At 40.7% G+C, this 27,997-nt stretch overlaps 2 protein-coding genes across 3 annotated transcripts in view; both read left to right on the top strand.

The window, feature by feature from the left end:
• Positions 1–120: 120 nt before the first annotated feature.
• MBTPS1 (membrane bound transcription factor peptidase, site 1) lies at positions 121–25,267 on the top strand. 2 transcript variants are annotated; one of them, XM_026856612.1, is made up of 22 exons: positions 121–615; positions 1,773–2,030; positions 2,446–2,649; positions 3,015–3,125; positions 4,439–4,548; positions 4,925–5,041; positions 6,026–6,093; positions 6,723–6,825; positions 7,574–7,725; positions 8,689–8,850; positions 9,420–9,564; positions 10,679–10,867; positions 11,464–11,636; positions 12,635–12,750; positions 14,732–14,888; positions 15,763–15,887; positions 16,909–16,986; positions 19,383–19,523; positions 21,839–21,970; positions 22,491–22,617; positions 23,297–23,427; positions 24,443–25,267. In XM_026856612.1, the coding sequence occupies exons 1-22, from the start codon at positions 429–431 to the stop codon at positions 24,637–24,639; spliced, it is 3,183 nt and encodes a 1,060-aa protein (XP_026712413.1). In that variant the 5' UTR covers positions 121–428; the 3' UTR covers positions 24,640–25,267. The 2 variants fall into 2 exon arrangements, with proteins under 2 accessions (XP_026712413.1, XP_026712414.1); XM_026856613.1 differs by lacking the exon at positions 121–615 and adding an exon at positions 637–1,150.
• A 2,389-nt stretch (positions 25,268–27,656) lies between these two features.
• SLC38A8 (solute carrier family 38 member 8) overlaps positions 27,657–27,997 on the top strand; it is a 3,642-nt gene continuing 3,301 nt past the window's right edge. The window contains exon 1 of the mRNA XM_026856965.1: positions 27,657–27,773. Within this exon, the coding sequence (XP_026712766.1) occupies positions 27,657–27,773 (117 nt within the window). The remainder of the gene's footprint in view (positions 27,774–27,997) is intronic.

Genomic DNA, 27,997 nt, shown 5'->3' with positions numbered 1-27,997 from the left:
AACAATTTTTTCCATATTATTTCTAATACTGACTGCCAAAGGTATCTATCTTTTGTGATTTTCAGGCTACACTTTTGGACAAATATGAATCTAATTATTTTCTATATTGCCCTGCCTTACAGGTTGGCTTGCAATCAACTTTGGTAATTCTTCTAGGGAGTTAACTTTGCCATCAGAAATGGAATACAGGACTCAGCTACCACATCCTGAGTGACCGAATCCTTTAATACAAAATGGAGAAGAAGCGTAGAAAGAAATGAGCCTGTTTATAAGGCTTTACCTCAAAAGACCATGAAATCGCTACTTATTTTGGACACAGCTTTAAGAATATCCAGTTGATCAGCACAGTGAAAGCAACATTTACTGAAACAAAAATGAACTAGTTTATAAAGAAGAAAGTTGTGATTTGAATATATGGAATTTTTGGAATGAAACCATTTTCTTCTATGACCATGAAGTTTGCAAACGTCTGGTTTGTTCTGGTTGTTATTTTACTCTGTGGCAAAAAACACTTCGGTACCAGACTAGGGAATTCCTCTCATGAGGCTCACATATGTCCTGGATGTTCCCGCCTTACTTTGAAAGTGGAATTCACTTCGACAGTCGTGGAGCATGGTAATAAAGAGTTAAGCAGTAAAAAAAATTACCCCTGTGAAGTTCAAGTGTATGTTACTGATTTGTGGCCTTTGTTTAATTGTAACATTCAGAGAGGTCCTGTGGACGAATGTTGTCTGCTAAATTCTCTATATTCAAACAGAGAAAGGCTCTTGGTTTAACTGGAGACAAGATTCAAAGAACAAGAGGAGGAAAAGAGGGGGAAATAAAGAGGATGGTAAAAGTGAAAACAGAGTGCGAGGGCTCAGGTGGCCAAGTCTGGTCACTCTGGTGTGTTTAGTAGCTGTTTGTTTTGATCCGACTGGTGGGATGGTTAAGGCTCTTTTATGAAGTGTAACCACAAGTGGGCCTTGAAGGGGTGAGAAAGGCAAGAAATCTCTGTGGGTTTGTTCAAGAAAAAGTTTGGAAGTGATAATACACATGGAAAAATTGCAAAGATAATTGTGAGCGGAGCAGGTGAAAGGCAAAGTGAGGCAGCTATCACCACTGAGATGGCAAAGGATCGCCTTGACCCTGCGTCCACTTACTGCTTCAGGTACCCGTAATGTTTCTGCAGTGAAGCTGTGTGTGTGCCTGGGTGCTTACAGGCAGGACGTCTGTAGTGACATTTCTGTGCATAGTTAGCCGAAGACTTACTGTGGTAAATGTGGTGGTGTGAGCTGGGGCTGATGTCCACTCTCCAGTCAGTAATCTGGATCAAGGACTGGACTGTTGGGACTGGCTTCTTTTGCTGTTCATGTTGCACTTGGTGTCAGTAATTTGCAGTAAAACTCGATACCATATACAGACTAGATGTCTTTAATTCATACATGTCAAGAAGCATATCAAATTGGCATATCAAGCAGTTTGTACTGCTGGATGTAACTAAGTCTGTTATGTCACCCCAGCTCGCCCCCTTCATTTCAGCTTTCCATGATATTTACAATTCTACCTTCCTTTCAAACGATTTTGTTATGATTTTCAGGTTTTCTAATTAAAAAAGAAAAGCATTATATAGTGCAGAAATAAATTACAGATTTCAAAAAGCAACAGAAATGTGCCTCAGATTGTGATTATTTGTTCTGGATAAAGAAAAAAAAATATTTGGACCTTTATGATGTGAATGCATGAGTAAGCAGCTTAAACATCAGTTCTGATAAGTTGTGCTCTTGTTCCAGAGTATATTGTGGCTTTTAATGGATACTTCACAGCTAAAGCTAGAAGTAAATTTATTTCAAGTGCACTAAAAAGTAGTGATATTGAGAACTGGAGGATTGTACCACGCAACAACCCAGCCAGTGACTATCCTAGTGATTTTGAAGTTATTCAGATCAATGAGAAACAGAAAGATGGAGTATTGACACTGGAAGGTCATCCAAACATCAAGCGTGTAACACCTCAGCGGAAGGTCTTCCGATCACTCAAATACTCTGAGTGTAAGTAATTTTTGTATGGTTGCATGAGATCTGCTTTGCAGAAGTCTACTCAGCCTTATTTCAGACCATCAGCTTAGCATTACACATATGAGAAGTGCTCTACGGTTTTTCTTTACAGAAATCTATTCTTTTGCCTATAAAATCATCAGAGTCTTGTTATACCTTTGCTAAAGTGTGGCAACAATACCAACTGCAGTGTAGAAACATTTCTTTTGCAGGAGTCGATTACCAGATGCTATGGACCACTGTACCCCTAGTAAATAAAACGGATGCATTTACTGGTTTTGATCAGAGAAAATGGATACTTACTCATCTAAAATTTTTATTTTAACAGTATAATGTGTGTATTTGCGTTAAAAGCTAATCTTTTGTGGTTTTCCTTATACTGTATTTTCTTCATCCTCATTCTGCGTAGCTGATCCAATGTTGCACTGCAATGAAACCAGATGGACTCAGAAATGGCAGTCGTCTCGTCCCTTGAGAAGAGCAAGTCTTTCTTTAGGTTCTGGCTTCTGGCATGCAACGGGTCGACACTCAAGCAGGCGTTTGCTAAGAGCTATCCCACGCCAAGTTGCTCAGACCTTGCAGGCAGATGTCCTCTGGCAGATGGGTTACACAGGTATGCTTTTGTCTGTTGGCTTAGAGCAATTACCTTTTTGAAAAAACAAGTGAAGTGTAAGGAAAGGCTAATCGGCCTGTGTTAATCTGTCATTGGGTGCCAGTTCCGGAAAGATTGAGATACACTTTGTTTTGAGATGCATTGTATACTTATGAAGTAGCCTTCTGTGTATGTGTGTATTGTGCTTAAGAGAAATTGGTCATATTTATAATCTGTGGTTGAGTTTCTGAATTGGAATATGTTTTCTTTAAGATCTATAACACTGAGCTGGTAGATTGCATGCTACATTAAACGTAAAAATTTGTCTTGACAGAATAGAGTTGCTATGAAGCTGAAACAGAAAAAGCAATGCTTTTCTATTATAGGTGCTGGTGTAAGAGTAGCAGTATTTGACACTGGTCTGAGTGAGAAACATCCACATTTCAAAAATGTAAAGGAGAGAACAAACTGGACTAACGAGAGAACCTTGGATGACGGTGAGTTGCTCTGCGCAATTGTCCAACTGTTCCTGACACTGGTATGTTCGTTTCCCATTGTAAAACTGCTGTTGCTGCTGTAGTACTAACATCTGTTGAAACTGATATTAAGCTTAGTTTTGCAGTGTCCCAAGCACTTTGTACTGATACCAAATTGAAGGAAGAGTATTAAGGTTCCAGGAGGGTGTTGCATAAGTCCCCTTTGAATCATATGTGGGTTTCATCATAGCATTTGAAAAATGTCAAGGCAAGAAGACATTATACAGGCATAAATACATTGTCAGAGTAGGTGGAGGTGAGAGCAAACCCCACAAAGCTGTTTCTTTCATATTCCTTTTTATGGTTTTTGCTGTTACACAGTGCATACATATTTCCATACTTATGAGGGAGAGCATTTTCCTCTTTACTGTGCAGTCCTAAACTATTCAGAGTTTTGGCACCTTTCTGTAAAGTTTTTCTAATCTGTATAGTTTTCATCAACACACATTATGCTGACTTATGCCCATAGGTGCTCCAAAGAACTTTTTTATTTTCCATAGCATGTTTGTGTTCCTTTTTAATATGTCGAACCTAACTTGCCCTGACCATATGCTTTCACAGATTATTAACATCACACAGTCTGGGTCAGTGAGATGGCATTTTAATCCCTTTAGAGTTCAAGGTGTATGTGTATCTTGCTCAGTCTTGTGTGCATTTCCATAGTTTTGTCCTGTATAGTATTACTTTGCATTGCAGCACCTGCTTTTTTGGCACTTTCTATTATTTCTGTGCCCAGATGGTTGCTGAACAGGCAGATTTGGAGCACAGAAATATAATGCATGCAGTCCCGTAAAGCAAAAGCTAAATTATTTTTTGAGAGACAGAAAAAAAAAATGTTTTCTTGTCTTATTTTTCATCTTTAATAAAATACGGTTATTGCAGAGTCAGGATAAAAATATTTTAAGAAGTTTACATAAAAATATATTGACCTTGTGACTTGTGTTTTCCAAAATAACCTTTTTCTTTCATGACTGCTTTGTGTGGCTCCTGATTTCATTGGTAGCAATCAGGAGTGGATAGACTAGAGAGTGTATCACTCAGAGTTTCATCAGCTGATTGTCTGGCTAGACAGTGCTGGAAATTCTGGCCCTACTGAAGCCAGTAGCAAACTATGACACAAGAAGACTAGGACTGAGCCCAGTGTTTGCGGGTTGTAGTGAATTCTGTTAGCTTGATGTGATTTTTGGTATAAGCAGTGTTTAACAGTACAAATCCTTGACAATTAAATGGTTTGTTTTGTAACATCTTGCTTTTTTTCCTTCTCTCTGTGATAGGTTTAGGCCATGGGACTTTTGTAGCAGGGGTGATAGCCAGCATGAGAGAATGCCAGGGATTTGCTCCGAATGCAGAACTGCACATTTTTAGAGTGTTCACCAATAACCAGGTAGCTATTTTACAGGTGTTTCAATTTCTACCTTTACAGATTAATGCTGTATTAATCTTTCCTTTAGGAATATTGCAAGTACTTGTAAATGTTGACATATTTTCTTTGATAGGTGAGAAGGATACATCTTTCTAAGCGGCTTAGTACAAGACTTCTTACAGTTTCCAGATCTCCTATATATTTCAGAAATAATGTGTGGAAGTCTGATCTGAGTAGTGTTGGAGCAATCACTCATATGTACTGATGACTAGAAATACTAGGAGATGATTGTCAGTTTTGTGCTTTATTTTGGTGTTGTTTCTCCTTGCTGAACTCTATTTTCATGGAATCACTGGATTTTCTATTGATAGTTTTTTTTCCCCTCTTTCTTCCATAGGTTTCATATACATCTTGGTTTCTGGATGCCTTTAATTATGCAATTTTAAAGAAGATAGATGTATTGAATCTAAGTATTGGTGGGCCAGACTTCATGGATCATCCGTTTGTGGACAAAGTTAGTATGAGGAAATAAAATGGTCCGGGTGTTTAAATCCCTCACACAAATGCTGGACTTGCAGAGCTACTTGTTTGCCACAGCTGCTGACGGTTTCATTTACATGAGAGAAATTTTGTACAGTGTACAGGCTTTTAGGAATATATTTAAGGAATGGGTTAAAAAAATCCAGACACAACTCAGATATTCCAAGAGCTATGGAAGCATGCCCTTTTACGAAATGCTGTATGTGCTGCTAGGAAGTGTGATTCCCAAGCAGGCAACTAAGTGGTCCCTTAATAGAAGAAGCTTAACTGAAATCCACCCTTGGTTTTGTTTTTTTTTTTTTAAATCTCTGGTAATTTCATGGTAAAACTATATAGTCTGAATTTATCATCAAATTGTTTAAGGACAAATAGGTAAAAAGTACAGGTAATTGATTCAGATATGTGATAAGAGATTCGTTTCAGAATAAGGTGGAATTAGGTTTTTGTCTTTGTAAATGTCATGGTTCTCTAAATTGTTGATCTGCCCTTCAAAAGCACTAAGTGAACTGACTTACATTTTAAAACAGCATAAACTCTTTTCTTTGTAAAGGGTAATTAAGGGATTTGAGTCGTAGAAATTCTTCTGGTTTTTATGATAACCTGCACTGAAATGTAGTTTGACAGTGACTTCACTACTTTCCCCAGAGTATTACTGAAGGGAATTTAGAAGAATTTGACTTTGGCATCTGACTTTGTTATGGGCAGGAGTTTTTTCTTATTTTCACCTAAATAGATATGCTTGGCAGTGTTGCTGTCAAGGCTGGATTATTGGTCACATAATCTTAAGAAAGTTTGGAGCTTAAGACTGAAAATACCAGTGAGATCTATTTTATAAATCTCAGTAAGAAAGAGGGGTTGGACTTATTGTTTTCTTATGTCAGGCCCCATGGAGTGTATATGTGTTAGAAAAGTCTCTTTTTTGGTGGTAGAGCCTTATTGTAAACGTTATTTTTTGTAGGTATGGGAACTGACAGCTAACAATGTCATCATGGTCTCTGCTATTGGCAATGATGGCCCTTTGTATGGGTAAGTTTCAATGACCACTTCAAAGAAAAGTAAATACATTGTTATTATATGTTTTTGGGAGTAGTTGTGCTTGGTCCGGAAGTTTTCCCTCCTCCTTTTTTCTGTAATCTGTTTATAGAAAGTGACTCAAGTTAAACTCTTTTCACTGCCTTTATCACTTGCTGTAGTAGCACAGCAGTTTGTGAAGTACTTAGCTAAATATTTTCATTGAAACAGTGGGAAGTCAGTAATGGAAGATTGGCAGTACTTCCAACTAATGTTTCCCTTGTAGTGTGAACAAACATCTTTGAGTACTGATCTTGGGCTTAAGGAATACAAAAGGGATCAAGCCAGAGTGATTTGTGCTATATTTCTAAAATAAATGCCTAAAAATAGGTTTTGTTTTTTCTTCAAGATACATGTTTTGTAGTTGTTCGTTACTGAGTTACTAACTGCCTGAAAAGTTGTTCTTGCTTGTAAAGTATAACTGTATCAGATAGGACCAAAATTTGTTTATGTGGAGGTTAAAAATAGTGTCTGACAGAAATCTGATGGCAGCCTGTCAATTATCAGTGTAAACTTAAGACTGTGTCTTGTTTTTTGGTTTGTTTGGGATTTTTTTGGTCTTCCTATCTCCCAACTTGTTCTAGGACTCTCAATAACCCTGCTGATCAGATGGATGTGATTGGAGTAGGTGGCATTGACTTTGAAGATAATATAGCTCGCTTTTCATCAAGGGGAATGACCACTTGGGTAAGATATTTCAACTATGGCCAGCCACATTTGCAGCCAAAATAAGAGCCTTGGAAAGGGAGCCTTTTTTGAAGGGGCAATCCTGTGCAGATGGTATGTGTGGAGTAACCAGTGATAAAAGATTTCATCAAAGATCAGAATAGTTAAAGACTAAGTCTTTAAGCAAGAATCTTAATGTTCTTTGTAGAGTTTCTCATCATTAATCTTGACCACGATGTATTTGTAAAATGTCCAGTACCTTTTGATTTACTGTGTGGACTTGCCTGTGTGGTTAAATCTGCAAAAATGAAGGCCTGCTCTTGCCCTTTCTTTAGTTTAAAAACCCTAGGATTTCCAGATGCTACATGTAACATTGCAGTTATTTACCTGTTGAACTGAGGCGATGGCTACTGCACATGTGATTTCAGATGAGATTGCATTGTGATTTTGATTAAGGGGACTATTACATGTTTCTGTTTGTGCTGCACCTCATTCACTAGCCCAGGTAGCAGGGTGGTTATCATCTTGTCAGTGGTTTCAAGCTTAGTGTAGATACTAAAGTAATTGGCAGTAATATTGACTTAGAAACACTGAGAACCTGTTGTAAATGCCTTCTTTAGGTGTTACTTGCTATTCTGTGATGCTGAACCTCAGCTAATTTAGTTGATAATTTTATTTCTGAATGACTTGCAGTTAGTTTAAGTGCCCAAATGAAGCAACCAGTCTTCATTATGTATTAGGAGAATAATCCATCCATTTTCTTTTACAGGAGCTGCCTGGAGGTTATGGTAGAGTGAAGCCTGATATTGTTACTTATGGCTCTGGAGTGAGAGGTTCTGGTATGAAAGGTGGATGCCGCTCTCTCTCTGGGACAAGCGTAGCATCTCCTGTGGTGGCAGGTGCTGTAACTTTGTTAGTAAGGTAGGTCTTAAATAAGAATCTCTGAAAAGATACTGATGCAGGAGGGCATGAAGGCCCTTAAAAGAACCCACCAAATAAAACTAAATGGTGTTTAGAGGTAGGAAAACAAACTCGGAGGGTGAAATCAGGGTCCTTGTGCCTGAGAAGGGTTCTTGTGCCTTGTCTGACTAGCTCTCAATTTCCTGGGAAAAACTTAAGAACTGTTTTGAATAATAGTTAGGTCTTTGAAAATATAGCTAGGGAGAACAAAGTAATTTTGTCACATTTTTTAATCGTATTGAATTGCTGAGCCTCAGTCAGTTGTGTTGTAGAAGAACAGGCTACTCAAAGTAGGCACCTGTAGCAGATAATTATCTAAATACTTGGGAATTTTATAGGATTAAGGGTTTTATGGCTATTAGCTAATTGCGTAAGTCATCTGTTGCACACTTAAGTACGTGAAAGGAAGGTGGGAGTTACAAGTCTGTACTTGTGTTTGTCATTGCTACTACATAAGAGTGAGATGAACCCTTATTTTGAGAAACACACCAAAAATTCAAAGTCATCATATTTCCTCCATAAAACTGTGTGGTTTTCATTGAACAGCAAAGCTGTTTTTCCCCTCGGAAGAGTCATGTTGTGAAAGATACCAGCAAGTTTCCAGTTACAGAGACTTTCATTTTCAGAGCATTTTATTCAGCCTTTAGTGTCCTGATTGTAATGACTGCTGGTCGTGGAGCACGCTGTAAGGAGAAAAATTCATGTAATACTAGTTTTTAAGAGAAATGTGTTGGAAACTTGTCACTCTTCTTCAGCTGTTCCAGTGAGAAACCAAGTAATAACAGACACACGTGAACAGATGTTACAGCAAACTGATTTTTGATTGCATTTTCTTTAAATGAAATAACAACGCAGAATAGTAAACAAGACTAGCTAGAAACTAGACTAAAGACCACCTATGTGATCTTTTTTTTCCTATTTCAGCACAGTTCAGAAGCGTGAAATGGTGAATCCAGCAAGTATGAAGCAGGCACTTATTGCATCAGCACGTAGACTTCCTGGAGTCAACATGTTTGAACAAGGCCATGGCAAGTTGGATCTTCTGAGAGCTTATCAGATCCTCAACAGCTATAAACCACAGGCCAGGTTAGTTTTAATCCTTGATTAATCAATGATACACTATAATCTGCTGTATTCTTTTAAGAGATCAGGTGATGCATGTATAACTCAGTTGAGCAATCTGTGCTTATGCAACAACGAGAACTTCCACAGATTTTGTGTAATCCTGAAGCATAAATTTTGACAAGAGAATGGATGACAAGTCAAAAGTATTTTCTGCCTAAGTTATAGCAGTGTAGGGGATGAAGTGTCTGTGAGGGCTAAATTTACTTTCTCTTCTAGCCTCAGATGTTATGAATAATGTAACCTAGAACACAAAAGAGAAGTTCTTAGATTTTAACTTTTGAGAATAAGAACAATCTCACTGTGCTGAAAAGTTTCTTTTTGTGTGTGTGAAAACATTCACAAAACTTTAGAAAAGAAATTAGAAAGGATGGGAGGAAGATTTTGGGTCAGATTTGGGAAGCAAGGTGAGAGCTTGATAGAGTGATTATGACTGGCATGTTTTATCTGTAATATTTCCACAGCTCTGTATAGTGGCATGTTCTTCTGTTTATTGATTTTCTTTCTATTTTACCTTTTCCATCCTGCTGTAGTTTGAGTCCAAGCTATATTGACTTGACAGAATGTCCCTACATGTGGCCCTATTGTTCTCAGCCCATATATTATGGAGGGATGCCAACCATTGTTAATGTTACTATCCTTAATGGTATGGGAGTCACTGGGAGAATTGTAGACAAGGTAAGACTTCATGTTCCAAGTTCTGACTATTAATGTCGCTAAAAGCTTCCCAGAAAAGACTTTTAGCTATGAATTTCATAGAACAAATCAGATTTTTTACTGCTGAGAGCAAGAGATGCAAAATGTTTGATTTTAAAGGACGCACCCAGATTAGTAAGATTTGTCAACATAAGCTGTCTACAAGGTTTCAAGCAATGCACTGGTTACAGGGGCGTGTAGTGTTTTATCTTTGTAAAACCAGTTTGGATTGACAGGTACTTAGAGATTTCTTTGTATTCTATGGAAGCATTTAAAATACTCCGGATAGACTTTCTTCTTTTTTTTGGGGGGGAGACGGGGGACGGGACGGGATGGGACTGGAGCATAAGCAAGCTCAGTAAAGAATCCTGACATTATAAATCACGCCTCTTGCATGGGTCAGGACGACCTGAATGTAATTTACCAAGGTCTGCTGCAAAACCTGTTCTTTTACATGAATGATGTTGAGCATGTTGGTTGATGAGGGAGGTTTTTAAATCTTTTTTTAATTAAGCTTTAAATAAGTTTAAATATAGAATTGATACAAGTTAAATAAGGTACCTATCCCAAAAATCTAGCCAATGTAAATGAGCTTAATTTCAACATTTCAGTGTGAATCCTGAGGTCTATTTTAGGTTTATGCTTACATTAGGGGCATTGGAGCTCTTATCCAACATCATTAGCTTGTGGTAATACTCAGACACAGTTGAGGTAATTTGTGTCTGTAACTTTGTATCTGTTACAGCCATAGCTCTCTTTGGTACCCAAGGGAAATTTTGGGTTCTTACCAATGAATTTTTGCACAGGACCCCAAAATGTTAAAACAAGTGCACTTAGGCTGTATGCTATTCAGACAGCTTCTTAGAGAGTCCTGCCTCTGAAAAGCCTCTGTTCAGATCATTAAGTCTGTTACAATTAGGTTGATTCACTGACACACCATCAACCTTTTGGGCTTTGTAGACATTTTAAAATTTGACATAATCTTCAGAAAAGCTAAGATTTGTTACTTCTTTGTGCAAAGGAAGATAGCTATGTGTGCAGAAACTAGAGACTGCAAATATTGTTTTACCAATGTGCTGTATTTTGCATTTCACAGCCAGACTGGCAACCCTATCTCCCCCAAAATGGGGATAATATTGAAGTGGCTTTCTCCTACTCCCCTGTGTTGTGGCCTTGGTCCGGATACTTGGCAATTTCCATCTCTGTAGCAAAGAAAGCAGCATCTTGGGAAGGCATTGCTCAAGGTCATGTTATGATCACAGTATCATCCCCTTCAGAAAATGAAGTAAGTTCTGTGCATTTTGCTTTTTCTGTGTCAATAATTATTAAAACTGCTTTCTGATGTACAAATATGTTCTTTTTAAGGGGTTACTCTGGTCCCGTCATTTGAAGCATGTTAGACTGAGGTCAGAAAATTGAAGAGTACAAATAATGATCTTTATAGTTGAGAGCAGGAATAACCTGCGAATTGGATGTGATTTAGAATCAGAAAACCTCTCTTTGAGGCTGACTTCATAATTTCATTTGTTTATTGTGAATTCTACGTAATGTGTTTTGAAAAAGAGATTACTTAAATATATTTCTTCTGGATCCATGCTTAATTGCTCCTGAGAAGTTTTTAAGGTTTTGAATGATTGGACCAAATCACAGTTGTAACTTATTTTAAGTATCTTACATTCTGAGCATAAATATAAACTGTTGAATGCAGGAAAAACACTGTGGTGATTTAAGGCAAAAGTCACCTCTTTGTTTCCAGAGCTGGACTGGTGACTAAAAGTAGATTTGACACCTCCATTTTTTTGGTCTTTTACAGTCCACAGTTAACTGGTGAATGTTCCTGTGGGGAAAAAGGGTTTCACTGTAGTTTGTTCTGTCCTTCAGTCTAAGAATGGTGCAGAGCAGACTTCAACGGTGAAGCTTCCAATAAAAGTGAAGATTATTCCTACTCCACCTCGTAGTAAGCGAGTCCTTTGGGATCAATATCATAATCTCCGTTATCCACCAGGATACTTCCCCAGGGATAATTTGAGGATGAAGAATGATCCATTAGATTGGTATTTATCTCAGGTTCTATTAAATCAGTATGTCTTGATTGTGTGTTAATGATATGGGATAACTTTACTGAATGCCAAAGAGCTCTAGCCTTTTCCAGTGTAGCATGAGATTATCTTTTCTAAGAAATCCATGAAAAGCACTTGGACTCTGCATGCTTTTGGTGCAGGATTTTTTGTGTGCTCTGTGGTTTTATTCACATGAAATGAAAGCTTATAAAACGCACTTTTAAGATACTGAGATTTTTGATTGGCTTTGAAAGCGTAGCATTATTTTTTCTGCCCTAATTTCTTCCAGGAAGTTAAGGGAGACAGTTTATTAGCCACTTCAGCATTCGCTTATCAAAAAAATGTGAGAAATTTGAAAGACTGAATCATAAAGAAGAAACCCCTTGTCTGTTGAGGGAGACTCTTCGAGGCAGGGCAAGTCTCAGCTGACCTGTTGTCTGTCATACATGGAGAGGGGAACCATCCAGAGGAAGAATGTGTGACAGTGTATAAGGGATGATTAACTGGGTCAGTGACCAGGACACAGGCTTTTGGAAAACCACTTGGAGCATGCAGATACAGCAAATGCACAGGAACACTCTGCTGAGTGTCAGCAATTATTTGCAGGTGATCTTTTGTGCTCCTTCCAGTGAGCAGTTAAAACTGCTCTTACTGGCTCTTTTATGAGGAGGAAGTCCTGTGAAGAGCACCTGGTTTTACTGCAGCAGTGTTTCTCTGTGGTGTCATGCAAACATGTAGAATTGCGCTTTTTAAGGAACACACTTAATCTCTTGCTTTGACTGTGTAACTAACTCTTCTCTGTAGCACTCGGAACCAGTGTAATTTGTGAAGAATTTTGCAAAGAGGAGGTGATGCTTGGAAAACTACAGGTTATAATTTGAAAAAAAGACCTTTTAGAAAGGAAACTGGGAAGTAATCTATAATTAGAGGATTTAAATTGGATTTCTGCATGCCAGATTTAAATGTATTCAGCACTTTTCTCTTTTCCTAAGGAATGGTGACCATATCCACACAAACTTCAGGGATATGTACCAGCACCTCAGGAGCATGGGGTACTTTGTTGAGGTTCTTGGTTCCCCGTTTACATGTTTTGATGCAAGTCAGTATGGTAAGCATGTAATGTAAACAATTGTCTTGTTCTCCATACTGTTAAATTCTCCCTAAAATGGCTTGGTGTTTGGAAGACTAACAATGTTGTGGGGGCACAAAGAGAAATTCTCATGGTAGTGGAAAATATTGTAACTGGTGTATTTATTACTTACATGCTCCTATTTGGTTGTGTAAGGTGTTGCTGCAGAAGCTTTCTTGGGAGACTAGTAGAATTAGGGCAGTTTTCTATCATTATTAAAAAATGTGAGGGAAGCCCACCTCTGAGGGAGTTAAATAAAAGTCCCTCTGTACTCAGTCCCACAAAGGCAGAACTGTATTTGCTGAAAGATTTGGCACAAAGTGAAGCATGACGTGAATAGCGGACTGCAATCAAAAGTGTCCATTCTGGTGGTTTTTATCTCAGCAGTAGCATTTTAAAGCATTGGTCTTTGCGGATAAATAAAGGAGTGGGGAAAGTATTCCATCCAGCCATATGCGGTATCAAAGCAGTATGGGGCTTGTTTCTTCTGTGTTCATCAGGAAGGAGATTTGATAGATTTGCCAAGAAGGGGAAAAAACAAGCAGTCTATGATCTTTTTTGCTCCAATATGCCTCTCTATTTAACCATGACATGCTCCAACAAGACCCTCTTCTCGTTTGGGCTGTGATGTTCTTCAGTGGACTCTAAAGTGAGGGTGCATTCTCCTGACAGTTTTCTGGAAATGTTCTGGAAATGCTGTTAGTAGCAATCTTTTGTTTATCTTGAGTCTCCAGTAAATATCTCACCATTGCTTTTTGAGTTGTAGCCCTTAAAACAGTAGTAAAATAGTTTATCTTCTGAGACCTCTAGTTTTATAGTTGATAGAGAGCAGCATTAAGGCACTTCTCTCTCCTCTGATTCACCATTACATTGGACCTAATTTGGTTTGTAGTTTGTTGATCTTCTAGAATTTTCCCAATGGGAAGAAGTGGGGGTCAAAAAGTGCAGTGATCTGTGGTCCATCTACCACTTCTCCCTGTCTTGTATTGTCTGCAAACTTGGTGAGGGTGCACTCTGTCCTGTTGTCCATGTCATTAACATGGTCTCTACGGGTTCTTTATCAGAAGGCTTTTCCAAACACAGACTACCTGGACTCATAGAATTGGCCTGACTGAAAGGGACTGTGAGATGCGGGGTGAGCATCAGTGCTTGATCATATTGCTCAGGGTATTGTCCTGTTGAAATTTGTGCTGTCTCGGAGGATGGAAATTCCACCACCACTCTGGGCAGTCAGAAAGTGAAGAAGCATAATGTCTTGGTATTTATAAGCAATCTAAAAGCGTAAACATATTGTCAGGGAATAAAAGTGTATTTTTCTGGTTGTGCCTTTCAGTGATGCAGAGAAGGTTGTGCTTGCTTGTTCCCAGGGAGTAGGAGAGGGTTATATGTAAGTGGCAATGGCACTTTAATCAGGTCTACTAAAACGCAGCTGTGGTTTTCAAGGTCTGAATCAAACCATGTTTCAGAATAATTGTTGTCTACCTGACTGCAAATCTGCAGTAGTGAGCAGAATACCTTGTAGAATTGGAGCAGTGAAAAACCTTCTGACTAGGGAGCATCTACAGTTGCACTTTAGTTTGGATCAGCAGTGAATCTCTTGATTGCACTCTTCTGCCACAGTTTGGCTTGGTTTATGCATTTGGGTGAGTCCAAACTGCAAAATATACACTGACATATACAGGCATTCAGTTCATGAGACCACGCAAGCACGAGTCTTAAGTAGCACTCTTAAAAAGCATACCATGCTGCCAAACTAATTTTTGGATACATTTGTAAAGTGAAATGTCTTACATTTCCCATCCTTAAATGTGCTTTCTTTAGGTAAGCTGCCAGAGCAGGGCACATGGACCAGATGTTATGCAAAATATGTGCTTGTGTTGACTTTTGCATGGGTTCTTTGAATAGATGTAACATTACAGTGAACAGCCCGGTGAACTCCTGGTTTTGCTTTTATACACAGGGACTTTACTGATGGTGGACAGTGAGGAAGAATATTTTCCGGAAGAGATCACCAAGCTGAGGAGGGATGTTGATAACGGACTTTCACTTATAGTGTTTAGTGACTGGTACAACACATCTGTGATGAGAAAAGTCAAGTTTTATGATGAAAACACAAGGTACTGATTTCTCTCAGTTCTGTGGGAAATAAAATGGCATAGGATTGGCATTTTATGCACGTATTACTCTAAAAAATGTAGGTTGCTGTACTTGTGCTTGCATGCTACCTGTAAAAAGGGACTACCTGAAGAGCAAAATTGATGTTAAGCTGCATCGTAAGGAGAATAGCTACCTGTTTTATCCTTATTGCAAAGGCCCCCATTGTAATATAATCTTTTAAAGCCCAGAGAAACATTTACAATGAAAAGAAATAAGAAATTGGAGACTGAGAAACAAAGAAAAATGGATAAGTTTTCACTTCGGGGGAGCAGAATAGAAAGAAAATGTGGATTGTAAACAGAATCACCAGACTGTGCACGCATTATTGAACATTCCAGTGTATTGTATAAAGAGAAAATACACTCATATCATCAATGGTGATAAAGACCCTCATAATTACTGTAGTTGTCAGGCTGGTTTGTGTTACTGTTAAGCTAGAAAGATATGTTCTGCACTTTGTGAGCAAGTAACATTTTGCTTCATTAGAAAAATAGGAAGCAATTGACACAACCATTGTTTTTGCCTCATCTTAGCTAACAAAAAGCCTAATTGAATTTCTTTCTAACAAATTGAAGTTTTCCATAGAACTGAAATGCACTGAGAATTTTACATTAGTATTACTTAACTTTTGCTCAGAAGCATTGGTGTCAAAGCGAGACAGCTGCTCACATGTCCCTGGAGTTGTATCAGGCACGTGTGAGCTACATCCCTTTGAGATGTAGTTCATTATTTAAGTGACTGGAAAAATCTGCATCACACGTGACTTTTCATTATGCAAACTCTAGGAGCATATTCTGTATACTGTTAAACTGTGTTACACTGTAATTTTTACAGGCAGTGGTGGATGCCTGATACTGGAGGTGCTAATATACCAGCTCTCAATGATCTGCTTTCTGTCTGGAATATGGCCTTTAGTGATGGGCTCTATGAAGGCGATTTTACCATGGCAAATCATGAAAGTGAGTACTGGAGTCTGTTGCCTACACAGGCTACAGTGTGCTGTTTGGAAAATAGTTTTCTATGAGACTTGAGATTGAGCGAGAATCAAGGGAACCACTTAAGTTCAGTTAAAAGAGTCTCATGAGCATGCTTAAATGTTTACTTCCTTTGTAGATTGTATGTGAAAAATTTTCAAAGCCGATAATGAGTGTCCTCAGTTTAGGCTTGCATTCCAGGTGCTAATACTTTGAAGAGTCTTGTTGGGGTGTGTCTGTATTTGCCTAGACTATAAATACTAGTTGCTAAGATAAAGCTTTTGGTTTTAATTTTGCAGTTATGTGGAAATTCGAAATTTTGGAGGGAGAAAATCGATAGGGACTTTTTCCTTGGAATACACCGATTTAGACACGCATCGCAACATCCTGAGACGTTTCTAAGTTCCTGTTATCTTTTGAATTGCTCCCCTTGAAATGAATATATTTGATTGGTTTCAAGTTCAAGCTTTGTGGTTAAGCCACATGTCGGTGTGACCTTACTGTTTTCTGACTTTCTAGGTCTAGTCAGTCTTTTTTTTTTTTTATCTAACCAAGTCACTCGATGTTTTCATGCTTTGTTTCCAAATCTCTGTCTTCTGGCTGGTTCATTTGGAAAGTGTATGTGAAAAGAGAAGGCACCAGTGTTGAGGGCTCTATATGCTCACCAGTGTTGACTGAAGGAGACGGGTTCTCTGTAGTATAAATAATGACTTAGTGTGAAATACTGCGTTTCTCGTGGCATTTGATTAAGCTTTGCAGTTTAAAAAGATAATGTCAGGTCTCCTAAGTGGAAAGATTTGAAAGGAGTATGTAAAGGTGAATCTGCAAAAGCTGTCCTTAGAAATGCCATCTCACTGAATACACTTATTGGTCAAAGTACGCAAATTCAGAGCAGTGTTCCCGGGAATGTTTTCTTCTGTGCTTCTTTTAACAGCTTGCTGACATATGGTGGGAAGGGAGGGAGTGTCAATTTTAGCCTAAACTGCAATTTTGTGATGTCTTTCAGTGAATTATGCATCAGGATGCAGTATTGCCAAATTTCCAGAAGATGGCATCGTCATTGCACAGACCTTTAAGGATCAAGGTATGTGCTTGCTTGTCTTTTTTCTGTGTTTTAAGGAGAAGTTTGGAGTCGGTGCACAAGCAATTACAAAGGGTAAAGGTGTAAAAACAATGAATTTAAAACCACATTGACGAGGTAGGTATTTTTTAATTTTGCCTAGCACATGTAGCTGGATGCCTAATAGGAAATATTACTCTGTATACAATTTTTATATAGTACAACAATATCCAGGTGTATATATGCAGTCTTGTATTGAGTTTGCTGTATGTAAACACATCTGCATGTACATGTGTTGTGCATCTTTGGAGGGGATTCTGTTGTAATTGTGTTACTTGTTTACATTTCTTACAGATTTCAGGTGCTACTGAAATATATTCCCTAATCACTGCCAAATTTGGTGTGAGTGTTATGGTAGCTGTGGTGATCTACAGATATAGGCAAGGAAAATTCTGGTAGACAAAATGTCACCTGCTAGACTCTCATAGGGAAAAATTTTAGGCACACAGGAAACATGCTCTCAGACTTGAGTGATCTGTTCTCTGTGCGTATCCATTTGCTTTAGTTTTATCATATCTTTTAATTTGTGAGGTGGTAATTCACAACTGTAATGGAAGCAGGCCATTTAAAAAAAAAATTAAAATCACGCGGTTTATGAGCCTTTAGGAAGTGCTGTGTAGGACTAAATGACCAGAGCTGTTAGCATGTTGTGGGTCAGGTCTGCGTATATTAGTACAGAGCGTTTCGGTGTGTGAGCAGAAGCACATGCATAGCTTCTGATATAACTCAGCAGCTGCCAGAGAAGATCAGCAAGTTCATTGTATTTTTTACTTATGATGCACAGTATCTAGTGGAAAAATTTTCTGGAACATTAAGGAGCTCATCCGTGTGAGCCTTTGGAGAAAAGACAATATCCCTGGAATGCTGTATTCTGGTGATGTAGGTATTTCTTTATGCATGTGTGTGTGTGAGAGAGAGTGTCAATTTGACAAGTAGCCTGCTAGACCTGCTTTTTCTGTTGAATACTTTTCGTTGCAGTTCATGAAGCAAAAGAGCTTTGTGTTTTGCTACTGCTATCTAAAGGCAGTGTCTCAAGTAAAGGAGATTAAATATTTAGCATTTGAAACTTGTCTTATTTTGTTTTTTTGAAATGGGTGTTAGAGGCAGGAAATCAATAAACTAAAGCCAGATTTCTCCACTTCATTTTAGTTCCTTCATGAATTTGGGTTGTTTCCCTCCTGCTGTTTATTAGCTTTCAGTTCACAGGAGTTAAAATGATTGGATGGATTTGTAAGATGGATTTGTAAGGTTGATAGCCAGGTGTCCTCTGGGTTTTGCTGCACATACCCATTCATACTGGGGAGGTTCCTGTGCTTTTTTCATCTTTTCTGTTCATCAGTTATCTCAGTTGTAATTGTAAATATCTTGCAAACATGTCTTTTAGGCTGACAGTTTATTATTTGGATACTGGCAGGGCTTTTGGAGGCAGGCCTTTAAATGAGATACCCCTTAAAAAATTACTCTTTACAGTAACAAGTAAGTGTTTCAGAAAAGGCTGAGAAGCAGATCTCTGAACCATGGCAGGGCTGGATGTACTGAAAACTGGCTCTGCCTGCTGGTTCAAAGAGCAGGTGGGGTGAGGAGGGAGCAAAATTTGCCAAAGGTGGGGGAAGGTGAAAGTTAGGATGGAAGGTGAAAAAACTCATGTGAGTTTCTTTTCTCTTTTCCTTTTTTTTTTTCTTTTTTCTTTTTTTCTTTTTTTTTTTTCTTTTTTGACTTAGGTACTTTTCTTTGTTCTGGAATTGAAAGTACATGGGTAACTAGTAACTGCAGAGTTGCAGAGAGATCCAAGCCCAGCAGTCTTTAAAATGGGCTTTCCCTGAATGGCTGCTTTAAAAGTTAAATCAAAGCCTTTGTCTTGCAGCTATTGCTTACAGAGAGACAGATGTTGTTTTGCACAGAATATCTTTATTCTGTTTTGTTAGTTGCGTAGTAGATTTTTTTGTAGCAATAGGTAGGCATGGCAGCAAAGTAAGTTGGCAAAGAGCAGTGTGCACTGTGATGGCTGATTCTCAAGTTACTGTGTCCTGTAGAATTCTACAGAAAAACTAAAATGACATAAAGTGATTTGTAAGGCAGAATGTTTTGATTTTAAACCTTTTGCTGAAAATACTATGTTTTTTCATTCAAGCGTGTTGAAAGATAATCCAGGTTGTGAGGTCTTTTTCTGCTTCTCCACCAAAGAAAGGAAAACTTAATATCATAACATCATGGGATTTTTGAAAGCATATTGCATAACTGTGTGACATGAAGAGTGACATAGCTGCATTTGTAAAGTTGCAAAGTAGGCTGTGTTGACTTACAGGTAAATTGATGTTGATGCTTTGCAGGCTATGAAATTTATTTGTGCTTTGCTTTAGGTCTTGAAGTTTTAAAACAAGAGACTGCTGTAATTGAAAATGTCCCTATTTTGGGACTTTACCAAGTTCCTTCTGAAGGTGGTGGCAGAATAGTTTTGTACGGCGACTCTAATTGCTTGGATGACAGCCATCGACAGAAAGGTGCGTAAGCTTTGACCCACAGGTTACTGTCTTAAGCTGACAGCTGTCCTGTGGGGTTTTTACAGCTCCCATTAGAAGTAGCTGTTACCTAGGGACTCTAAATATTCCTAACTGGAGATTAATCTCAGTTCTGCAGAGCTCTACTGAAAATGCTGTAAGTGCAGTTACAACAAAAGACTTCCACAAGCTTTGGGGGCTGGTTTTGGGGTAGGTTTCTTTGTGAAGGAGGCAGGGCTTTGGTGGGAGATTTTTGCTTCTTTGGGGTGTTTTTGTTTCCAGAAAGCACTAACAGTTACACATGCTTGATTGGAAGTTGTGAAGAAGCCATTAGGGATTGCTTTCACTTTTCCCCAGTTGCGTTTTCAGAACGTTTATATAGTACAGTGGTTTTTATCTTCTGAATTTGCTCATCAGCATGCCTTGTTCCCTTTGCAGTGCTTTCCATGAGGATTTATAGTAATGTTCAACATTTCAGTTGTGCATTACTATTTTCAGGTTATTCTACTTTGACACAAACCAGCTGGTGTACATATGTCAAAAAGTAGGAATTTCTGTTTGGGTTTTCTAAGCATTTGTTTGCAGCTCCAAATAGTCCAAATAGTAAGTATGAGAGCTATGTGTGCCTGCAGTTTCTGTGACTCCCGGAGAAGCCATTCACTCTGCCTACACACTGTGGTTGGTCCTTTTTTCTAGCACTTGGTCTGATCTGACTCTTCAGATTTTTAAGAGATTGACTAAGTTTTTCATTACATGTAAAGCCCAAACTGGTAGATCTGTGGCTCAAAAGGCAGAAGATAATCCAATATGTGAGGTCTTTTTCTGCATTTCCACTGAATTTGATGTTCAACCTGAATTTTCCTTTTGTGATGAAAAGTACATTTATAATTTTTTAAGATTTTGCCACTGACATTTTAACATATTAGATTATGTAATCCATCCCTTGCCTAATTTATTTAAGTTTAAAGTAACTTATTGCCTAAGGGAGCTCTCTGTGTAGCTCATTTCTTTCTTTTGCAAATATTTTCATTTTCTTTGAAAGCTGTTTTTTCCTTACATGTCTTTGGGTGGCTTCCAGTGAGTTGCTGTAACACCAACAGCAAGGTGCCTGTGTGCTTGCTGTAGGTTGAAAGCACGTAGCGTAAGAGAAGACACGTTGCTTTAAATTAAGTCATAGAAAATGAGGCTTTGTGACTCCACTAATGCTGTTAAATTCAATGTGACCTGTGAAGCAAGAAGTGTAAAGCTCTAAAGAAATCCTTTAAAATTAGCTTTTAAGTTGTGAACCAGGAACTGTGTCTCCTGCAGAGACATCGGTGGCTTTAACTGAGGTAAATTCCTAACATTTGTGAATATAAATCCTTAAAATCTGATTGACCTCTTTAAAAATCAAAGGTGAGGGTTTAAGGGACACCAGGATTATGAAGATTAATTCCCATTCCCAGCCAACTGTTCCTGAGGGTAGACATTCTGAGAAAAAATAGTTTGCTGTGTGGTGGAAGTAGCTGATAAGGAATTGTCCAACTCCTGCAGATGGAAGTTTTAGATAATTGTGATGTTAACTAGCTGGATCGCTTGTTTGTTAGGGGTAGCTCTGAATTAAGGTAGTAGTAATTCAGGAGAGAATCAAAGTGAGGGTTTGTGTGCTGTTGAAGTGCAAAGGAAAACTATGATCAAGTATATCGTGGCATTACTCCCCAGCCTGGTCTGTGCCACAGCAGCTGTTGGTACTGCTTTTGCTTTAGCTGGGATGTAGCCAGAACTTTTCCTCTTCATTTGTTTTTTGTTTTTTTTTAAGCTTGGAAAAGCAAATGAGCCATAACTTTCCGCTGAAAACATTGCCTTTTTCTTACTTTTCTTTGCAAGGTATTTATTTTGTCCTTTCAAAAAAATAGTTAGTTCTTCATTTCCCTCTTAAAAATGGTATCAGAAGCTCTGAGCTTCCTGTACTTCCACACCAAAAAATCTCATGATTTTATCAGGGATTTGGACAGCCTTGCACAACCTGAAATTCTCATATTTGAGACTAGTTGTTTTATGTCCTACTCCCCAAAAGAGCCTGGTACACACGAGAATATATTTTAAGACTGAACAGATTATTTTTGGTTTTGTGTATTGAGGGGGCAGGGTTGTGGGATGCATGTTGAAAGTGGCATCTTTCTGAAATTGGGCCTTGAACTTCAGGAGAAAAACAAGAGCCAAAAAAATTGATTGTACTTTGAAATGTTGTTACAGCCTTTGTAACCGAAAGATAACCCATTTGAAGTGTGGCATAATACATACCTTGTTTTTGGGGCTTCGGGCTCTGAAATCCACAGATTGCTTTTGGCTCCTGGATTCCCTCCTGCAGTACACTTCTTACGGAGTGATGCCGCCAAGTCTCAGCCATTCTGAAAACAGGCAGCGACCACCGTCAGGAGGAGGCTACTCTCTCCCCGAGCGGATGGAAGGTGAGAGCCTTAATTACCAAACAGTCTGCAACTGAGGGAGTGTCAGGGTGGAATTTGGGAGGACTCAGGCAGACCTCTTGAGTTGCATGCCAGTAAGGTTAGTTTGGTGTGAGCTCTACAGTGTTCTATGTTTTACTGGAAGAGAACAGTTACTGTAGGGATTTGTCATGATATAGTTGTGATTCAGCTAAAGAAAAATGTTCTGTTCATAGAGCAGGAGTTTTCAGACACGTAGTTCTGCTAGGGAACATTCTAGTTTCTAGCTACGGATCATGTATAAAGCATTCGGTCTTGTCTTACATGCTGCCAGCAAAACTTGGATTACCTACCATTGCAGATGCACAGTCTTATTGTTTTGTAAGGTACCTTTTGGTTTATCCTAACCAAGATTTAGCTACAAGTTGTCTTTACTGTAAAGAGCTCCTGGTTTCGCAGCAGTGTTCTTTAGCTGGAGGCGAATGTTGGTGACTTGCCCTTCCACTCTTCTGGTAACCCAGTCTGTCTCTGCTGTGAGTTGCAGGTAACCATTTGCATCGATACTCAAAGGTGCTTGAGGCTCACTTGGGAGACCCTAAACCTCGGTCCCTTCCTGCTTGTCCTCACCTGTCCTGGGCCAAACCACAGCCTTTGAATGAAACAGCACCCAGGTGAGTTACATATTTCTTATAGTTACACAAGAAGTCTCACTTGAGTTCAGCTGAAGAATTACTTGTTTCATCTGCTTCAGAAAGGGACACCTAGAATGCCTTTCCTAGAGAAATACCAGGTTGCAAAGAGGAAGTAATGATTAATGTCTCTTCAGTGAATAATTCTGACTCACCTTATAGCTACCCTATGAAACTGGGAGATTTTAAAAATAGTTTCACAAGTCATTTCACTGTTGTGATTGAGTGATCCCAGCTTAGAGTGAACAGTCTTGCTTAAATCCGTCCTCCCTGCATGCCTGTGAAATAGTTTTCTGAAGCAGCTTCTTGGACAGCTGCCTAACTTCCTTCTGTGAGGGACTTTATCAGTCACTTGAAGGAAAATGTGTCAGCATATAGCCCATACTTGTTTATGGAGCTGCTAATGGTTACTTTTGGTAGTCTGTGTGCAAGATAGTTGTTAGCAAATAGTTGCCAATCTAAGTGTGTCCCTGTGGTGTCTGAATATAACTTTGGAGGCCTGCAAACAGCAGAACCTACAGAATGGATTGGATTATAATTTGGGTCCAAACTAGTGAGTTACTTCTAGGTTCCAACTGTCACATTCTCCATATGTTTCTACAAAATTCTTGGCATTGCTGAAGTAAGTGGGCAGAAACTCCTGTCTTTAAATTTCTTCTAGCAACCTTTGGAAACATCAAAAGTTACTGTCAATTGACCTTGATAAAGTGGCTCTGCCCAGTTTTCGACAGAACCGACCCCAAGTGAGACCATTGTCCCCTGGAGAAAGCGGAGCATGGGACATTCCTGGAGGTAAATATTGAAAAGTTTGAAAGTTGCTGTTTTGCTTTGCTTTTTGTAGAAGCTTTGAAAAAAAACCCAAACAGGACACAGCCAGAAGAGAGACTTTTCAGTTGTGAAAAACATGCAAATAATAGTATGGCTGTGTTGTAAAAGGCTGACTGATGAAGCGAGAGAAATATTTTTGCATATGAATAGTTTATTCAGAAGAAAGCATGCGTGTCATACTGGGAGGAAGATTTTGGTGGGTGGTTTTGGGTTATTTGAGGTTTGTTCTGGTGCTGTTCAGACCCACGGGTGTCAGCAGCAGTCCCTGTCCCTGGGAGCTGTGGCTTGATACCTCCTGCTAATTAAAATGCCGTGTGTGAGTACACAGAAGCAGAGTCCAGAAGAGTTTATCAGAACGGTGCCTTGGACAAGGTGTTACAGTAACAAATGATGTAGAGCACTTGAAACAGCTTTCAGTCTAATCCTGGGCTGCTCTCCTGTACTAACTTGGCCCTCCAGGCCCAGCTGGAAGTTGTTTGAAAGTCTCATGCGTCCCCTTTCTCAGTCTGAGCTGCTAGACTAAAAGATGCATGTAAAAACAAAGGGTTTGGCTCAGTAGCTCATCCTCACCGTGTACGTGCATGGTCTCTGGAGCAGCACAAAATCGGTTTCCTCATCAGGATCTGGTGTGATTTACAGGGATTACTTAGTGGTAAAATTATGGTCAAGCATTTGCATCTCTCTTCTGATGCAGAACAGAAGATTGTTGTTGCAGGGGAAATCTGGGTTATACTTTCACGTGCCCAAATAGGGTCAAGGTGGAAATGCTGGTGCTTTTCTGTAACATTAGCATCCTGTCTTATTTTTGCTAATCGGTCTGCAGTTGTTAATCTTCCTGTCTGAAATGTAATCAGATTAAGAACTGTTTCATCTTTGAACAAGAGTTGCTGTTGGATCGTTTTGGTAGGTAGTGCTAACACTGCAAAGACATCGTAGCTCATGGGTCACTAGTTGCCTCCAACCCTCCTTGCCTTTCTAGGTATAATGCCCGGCCGGTACAACCAGGATGTAGGACAGACGATTCCGGTCTTTGCTTTTCTTGGTGCCATGGTGGTGCTGGCGTTCTTTGTGGTGCAGATCAACAAAGCGAAGAGCAGGCCAAAGAGACGGAAACCACGAGTGAAGCGACCGCAGCTTATGCAACAGGTTCATCCACCAAAGACGCCTTCTGTGTGAAAGCTCTCGCTTGCCAAAGATGACCTCCTTTGACTGGTTCCTTTCCTGGGCGAGCCATCGCTCCCAGTGAAGGTGCAGCAAACACGGCACTGATTGTACTAGTAATTCGTGCCTGACATCATCTCATAGTCTTTGGTTTCTGGAGAGGAAAAAAAAAAAAAAAAGGACTTTAGTTGATTGTACATAAAACTGCAGCTTTAAGCAGCCGAAGCCACCAAAGACTTGAATACTGTTCAAATGGCTGCTTAGTCACTACATATCCCAAGAGGGGGAAAACGGACCTTTTTTTTAAGCTGACCAAACTAAAATTTATTTGTTTAGAGGCTATTTTCTATATTTATTGTTGGGGAGGGCGGGGGGAAAAGTCACTTTAAGGACCTCTGCTAAGGAAAAACAAGTGCATTTTTTTGGATGGAATGCAATTTTCTAGAACGGTATTATGCTGAAGAGTGTAACATACACCATTAAAGGAGAGAGGGGGCGAGAGACACCAGTACAAATCAGTGAGACATACTCCTGTAGTTTATTTTTATAAAGTCAACTACCATGATGTTTTGTAATTTTTGGTCATGATTTCACCATTGTTGGTGAAGCAGATTTTCAATAAATGTTATCTATATGAAGCTGAGACAATGTGGTAGATGGCTTTTCTTTCCACTGCCAGTCGTAGAGAGCAAGTTGTTGAGTAGAGAAAATTTTCATGTCTCCCTTCTTCCCCCCATATCTGTATCCTTAACAGCAGGAGCTGTCCCAAGCTGCAGACCTTCCTTTGGAGCACTAACTGGGCATCCTACGAACGGCGCTCTCCCTGAGTGAGCGCAGAGTTTTGAACACCTTCAAAACTGCAGAAACAGTGAACAAGGAGAGGGCTCCCGAAGGGCTGAAAACAGTCGTGAGGGTGACACTCCCAACAGCAGTGTGGTGTGTCACAAAGCCAAAAGCCTTCTCTCCTTTGGTTTGTCCTGCTTAAAAGCCTGACAACTTGTTACAGGTTTAAATAAGGATGCAGGCAAAAGTTGCCCCATACCACATAGTGTCGGTTAAAGTTGCCGTCCTTGAAATTGCTTCTGTCTTTTGCAGTGAAGCTGCAGTGTTTTCCCTGACAGCTGCTTTGGTCACTGCTCGAAATAAGGGTACCTTATCCCAGGAGAAGCAGGGAGCTGGTGCAGCCTGTGTTGTTGAACGGAAGCAGTACCCAGGCAGGGAAGTGGTCTGTACCAGTACCAGCTAACAGCCCCGAGTGAGCTCTTGGGCAGCTTGTCAGCTCCTGCACAGCCCTGGGCATGGCTGGAGAGGGAGAAGGTGCCAAGGACGGTCCTGCTGGGCGGCCTGGCTGCACCCACCCACCCACCCTGTTAGGGGCTTGCGATCGTGGATGGTGGTGCTGGGCTTGGGAAGGGCACTGCAGGAGAACATTTCTCCATGTAGCCTGGGGCAAACCTTCCAGGAGGTGGCTGTGGGCAGTGCATGGGTGTCCTGCAGAAAGGATTGGGAAAACCCCTTTTCCCTAACCTGGAGAGTGATTGGCTTTCCCCAGCCTGCCTTTTCCCTTCTGAATATGAGGATGAGCTGGAAGAGGCCACATCGTGTTGTGGTGCCAGGGAAGGGACCGAGCTTTCACTTTGGAGCCATTAGCAGAAGCTTGTCAGGGCTGAGGAGATGGTCCCAAGGTTGGGCTGCATGTGCCATCCCAGTAGGGTGCCCTTTGCTCCTCCCTCTCCAGACATGCACCTATGCTGACAGGGAGGGGATCTCTCCATTTTACCTGTGGCATCAGGGTTCCTTGTAGGACCAGCCAGCAACAGCTCTGCAAGCTGTACTGGTTGTGAAAAAGCTGTCAGTAAAGGTGTAAAATCCCAAGGCCCAGACCTCAGAAGGGATTGCAGGTAGCAGAGCGTAATTGTAGTCAGTATTTTCATTTGTCCAAAATGAGGACTATCCATTTTCACCTTTATTATCTTTGAAGACAGTCAAAGGTACAATGTGGAAAATACATCAGCAGCCCTTTTTCCATCAAAAAGAAGGGAGGAAAGCACCTGCCTAGGGGACGCAGGAGCCGGTAAAGCTGCCAGTGCATGAGGACCCTCTAGTTACAGCTCACAGCCCAGGGCCTGGAGCACCCTGGTAAATGGGAGAAAGGGAGAAGAACAGGAGCAAGGGAACCCAGAGCCCCTGGACAGAGAAACTGCCAGGGGCTGCTGGGCTGGTGCGGGAGGTGGGCTGCGCCCCTTTGATTTGAGGCTCCCCTCGGAGCCTGGAAAGCTTCAGTACGGCTGCTCAGTCCGTGCTAATGAGGAGGCTCGTTCCTCTCCTCACAGCACTAATGAGTGATGACAGCTCCACCACAGCCTTGAAACCAGAGTCAAGCTGTATCAAAGCGCCAGTCCGAATTAAGAGCCTTTCCCAGTCGCTGGTATTTTACAGCCCAGTGGCCAATTTCTAAATCGTAGAGGCCAATTATTTCTGAAGCCTTTGGTGTGCAGCTAATGAAGGCCTGGAAGGGCCCTTCTAAATGGTTATAAGCCCTGTAGGCGGCAGAGATGTAATGGAGGTGGCAGGCACAATTAGCCATCCATAATTCCTCCTAGCAGCTGATTAAAGTCTCTTTATCCGTCTTACAGAGATCAGAAGGCCACATATTTGGGAAATCAAAAATGCATTAGGGGCTGTTGGGGGCCTGTGTGCTGAGCCCTGTGGCCACGGCATGAGCTGGGAGCAGCACAGACCTGCCGCGTGTCCCCCTGTGTGTATGGGATCAGCCCCTCATCCCCGTGGGGTGCAGCCTCATCCCTGTGGGGTGCAGCCTCGTCCCTGTGGGGTGCAGCCTCGTCCCTGTGGGTCCCCTGCAGCGTCAAGTCACCCCATCCTGTTATCCCGGCACCCCTTTTCCCTGTGAGGAGCAGGGAGTGGGATGGGGTGGCTCCTCGCTATGGTCTCCCGAGTGCAGGAGCACCCCAGTGGGCTTTTAGCTGCTGCAGAGCTACTGAGGGGTGCTGGCCTCATCCTGCCCCCAACGAATGGGGAAGCATCCACCAGCCAAACGCTCTGAAGGGCGCTCGCTACAGCCGCCTTCCCGCACCCTCCCTGCCCCGGGATGCTCCAAAATGCTCCGTGGTGGGAATTTCATGGATGAGGTGAACACTGCCGGAACGGGGAGCCGCCAGTCTCGCCCGGCTGTGCTGCTGGGGCTGCTGGTTTTCCCATGGTCTGCTCGCTCTTTGGCGCTCGGGGATGCCCACAGACAGCGGGACGCTGGTCCCCAGCCGGGCGATGCCTGAACCGAGTGCTGCCCGCGCTGGCCACGGGGCCTCCGGGGCGATGCCCGCTCCCCGAGCCGCGGTGGGATCGGGGGTGGGGT

This window comes from Athene cunicularia (assembly GCF_003259725.1).
Source record: "Athene cunicularia isolate RWA chromosome 11 unlocalized genomic scaffold, athCun1 chr11_part1, whole genome shotgun sequence".
Classification (NCBI taxonomy): domain Eukaryota; kingdom Metazoa; phylum Chordata; class Aves; order Strigiformes; family Strigidae; genus Athene; species Athene cunicularia.
Note: the sequence above shows the minus strand (reverse complement) of the source record. Positions and strands in the feature narration are given on the sequence as shown.

Coding starts and splice junctions, on each gene's coding strand:
- MBTPS1 (XM_026856612.1), top strand. CDS start 429: ATGAAACCATTTTCTTCTATGACCATGAAGTTTGCAAACGTCTGGTTT. Junction 12,751..14,731: donor TTTTGATGCAAGTCAGTATG/GTAAGCATGTAA, acceptor TTTTATACACAG/GGACTTTACTGATGGTGGAC. Junction 21,971..22,490: donor TCTCCCCGAGCGGATGGAAG/GTGAGAGCCTTA, acceptor TGTGAGTTGCAG/GTAACCATTTGCATCGATAC.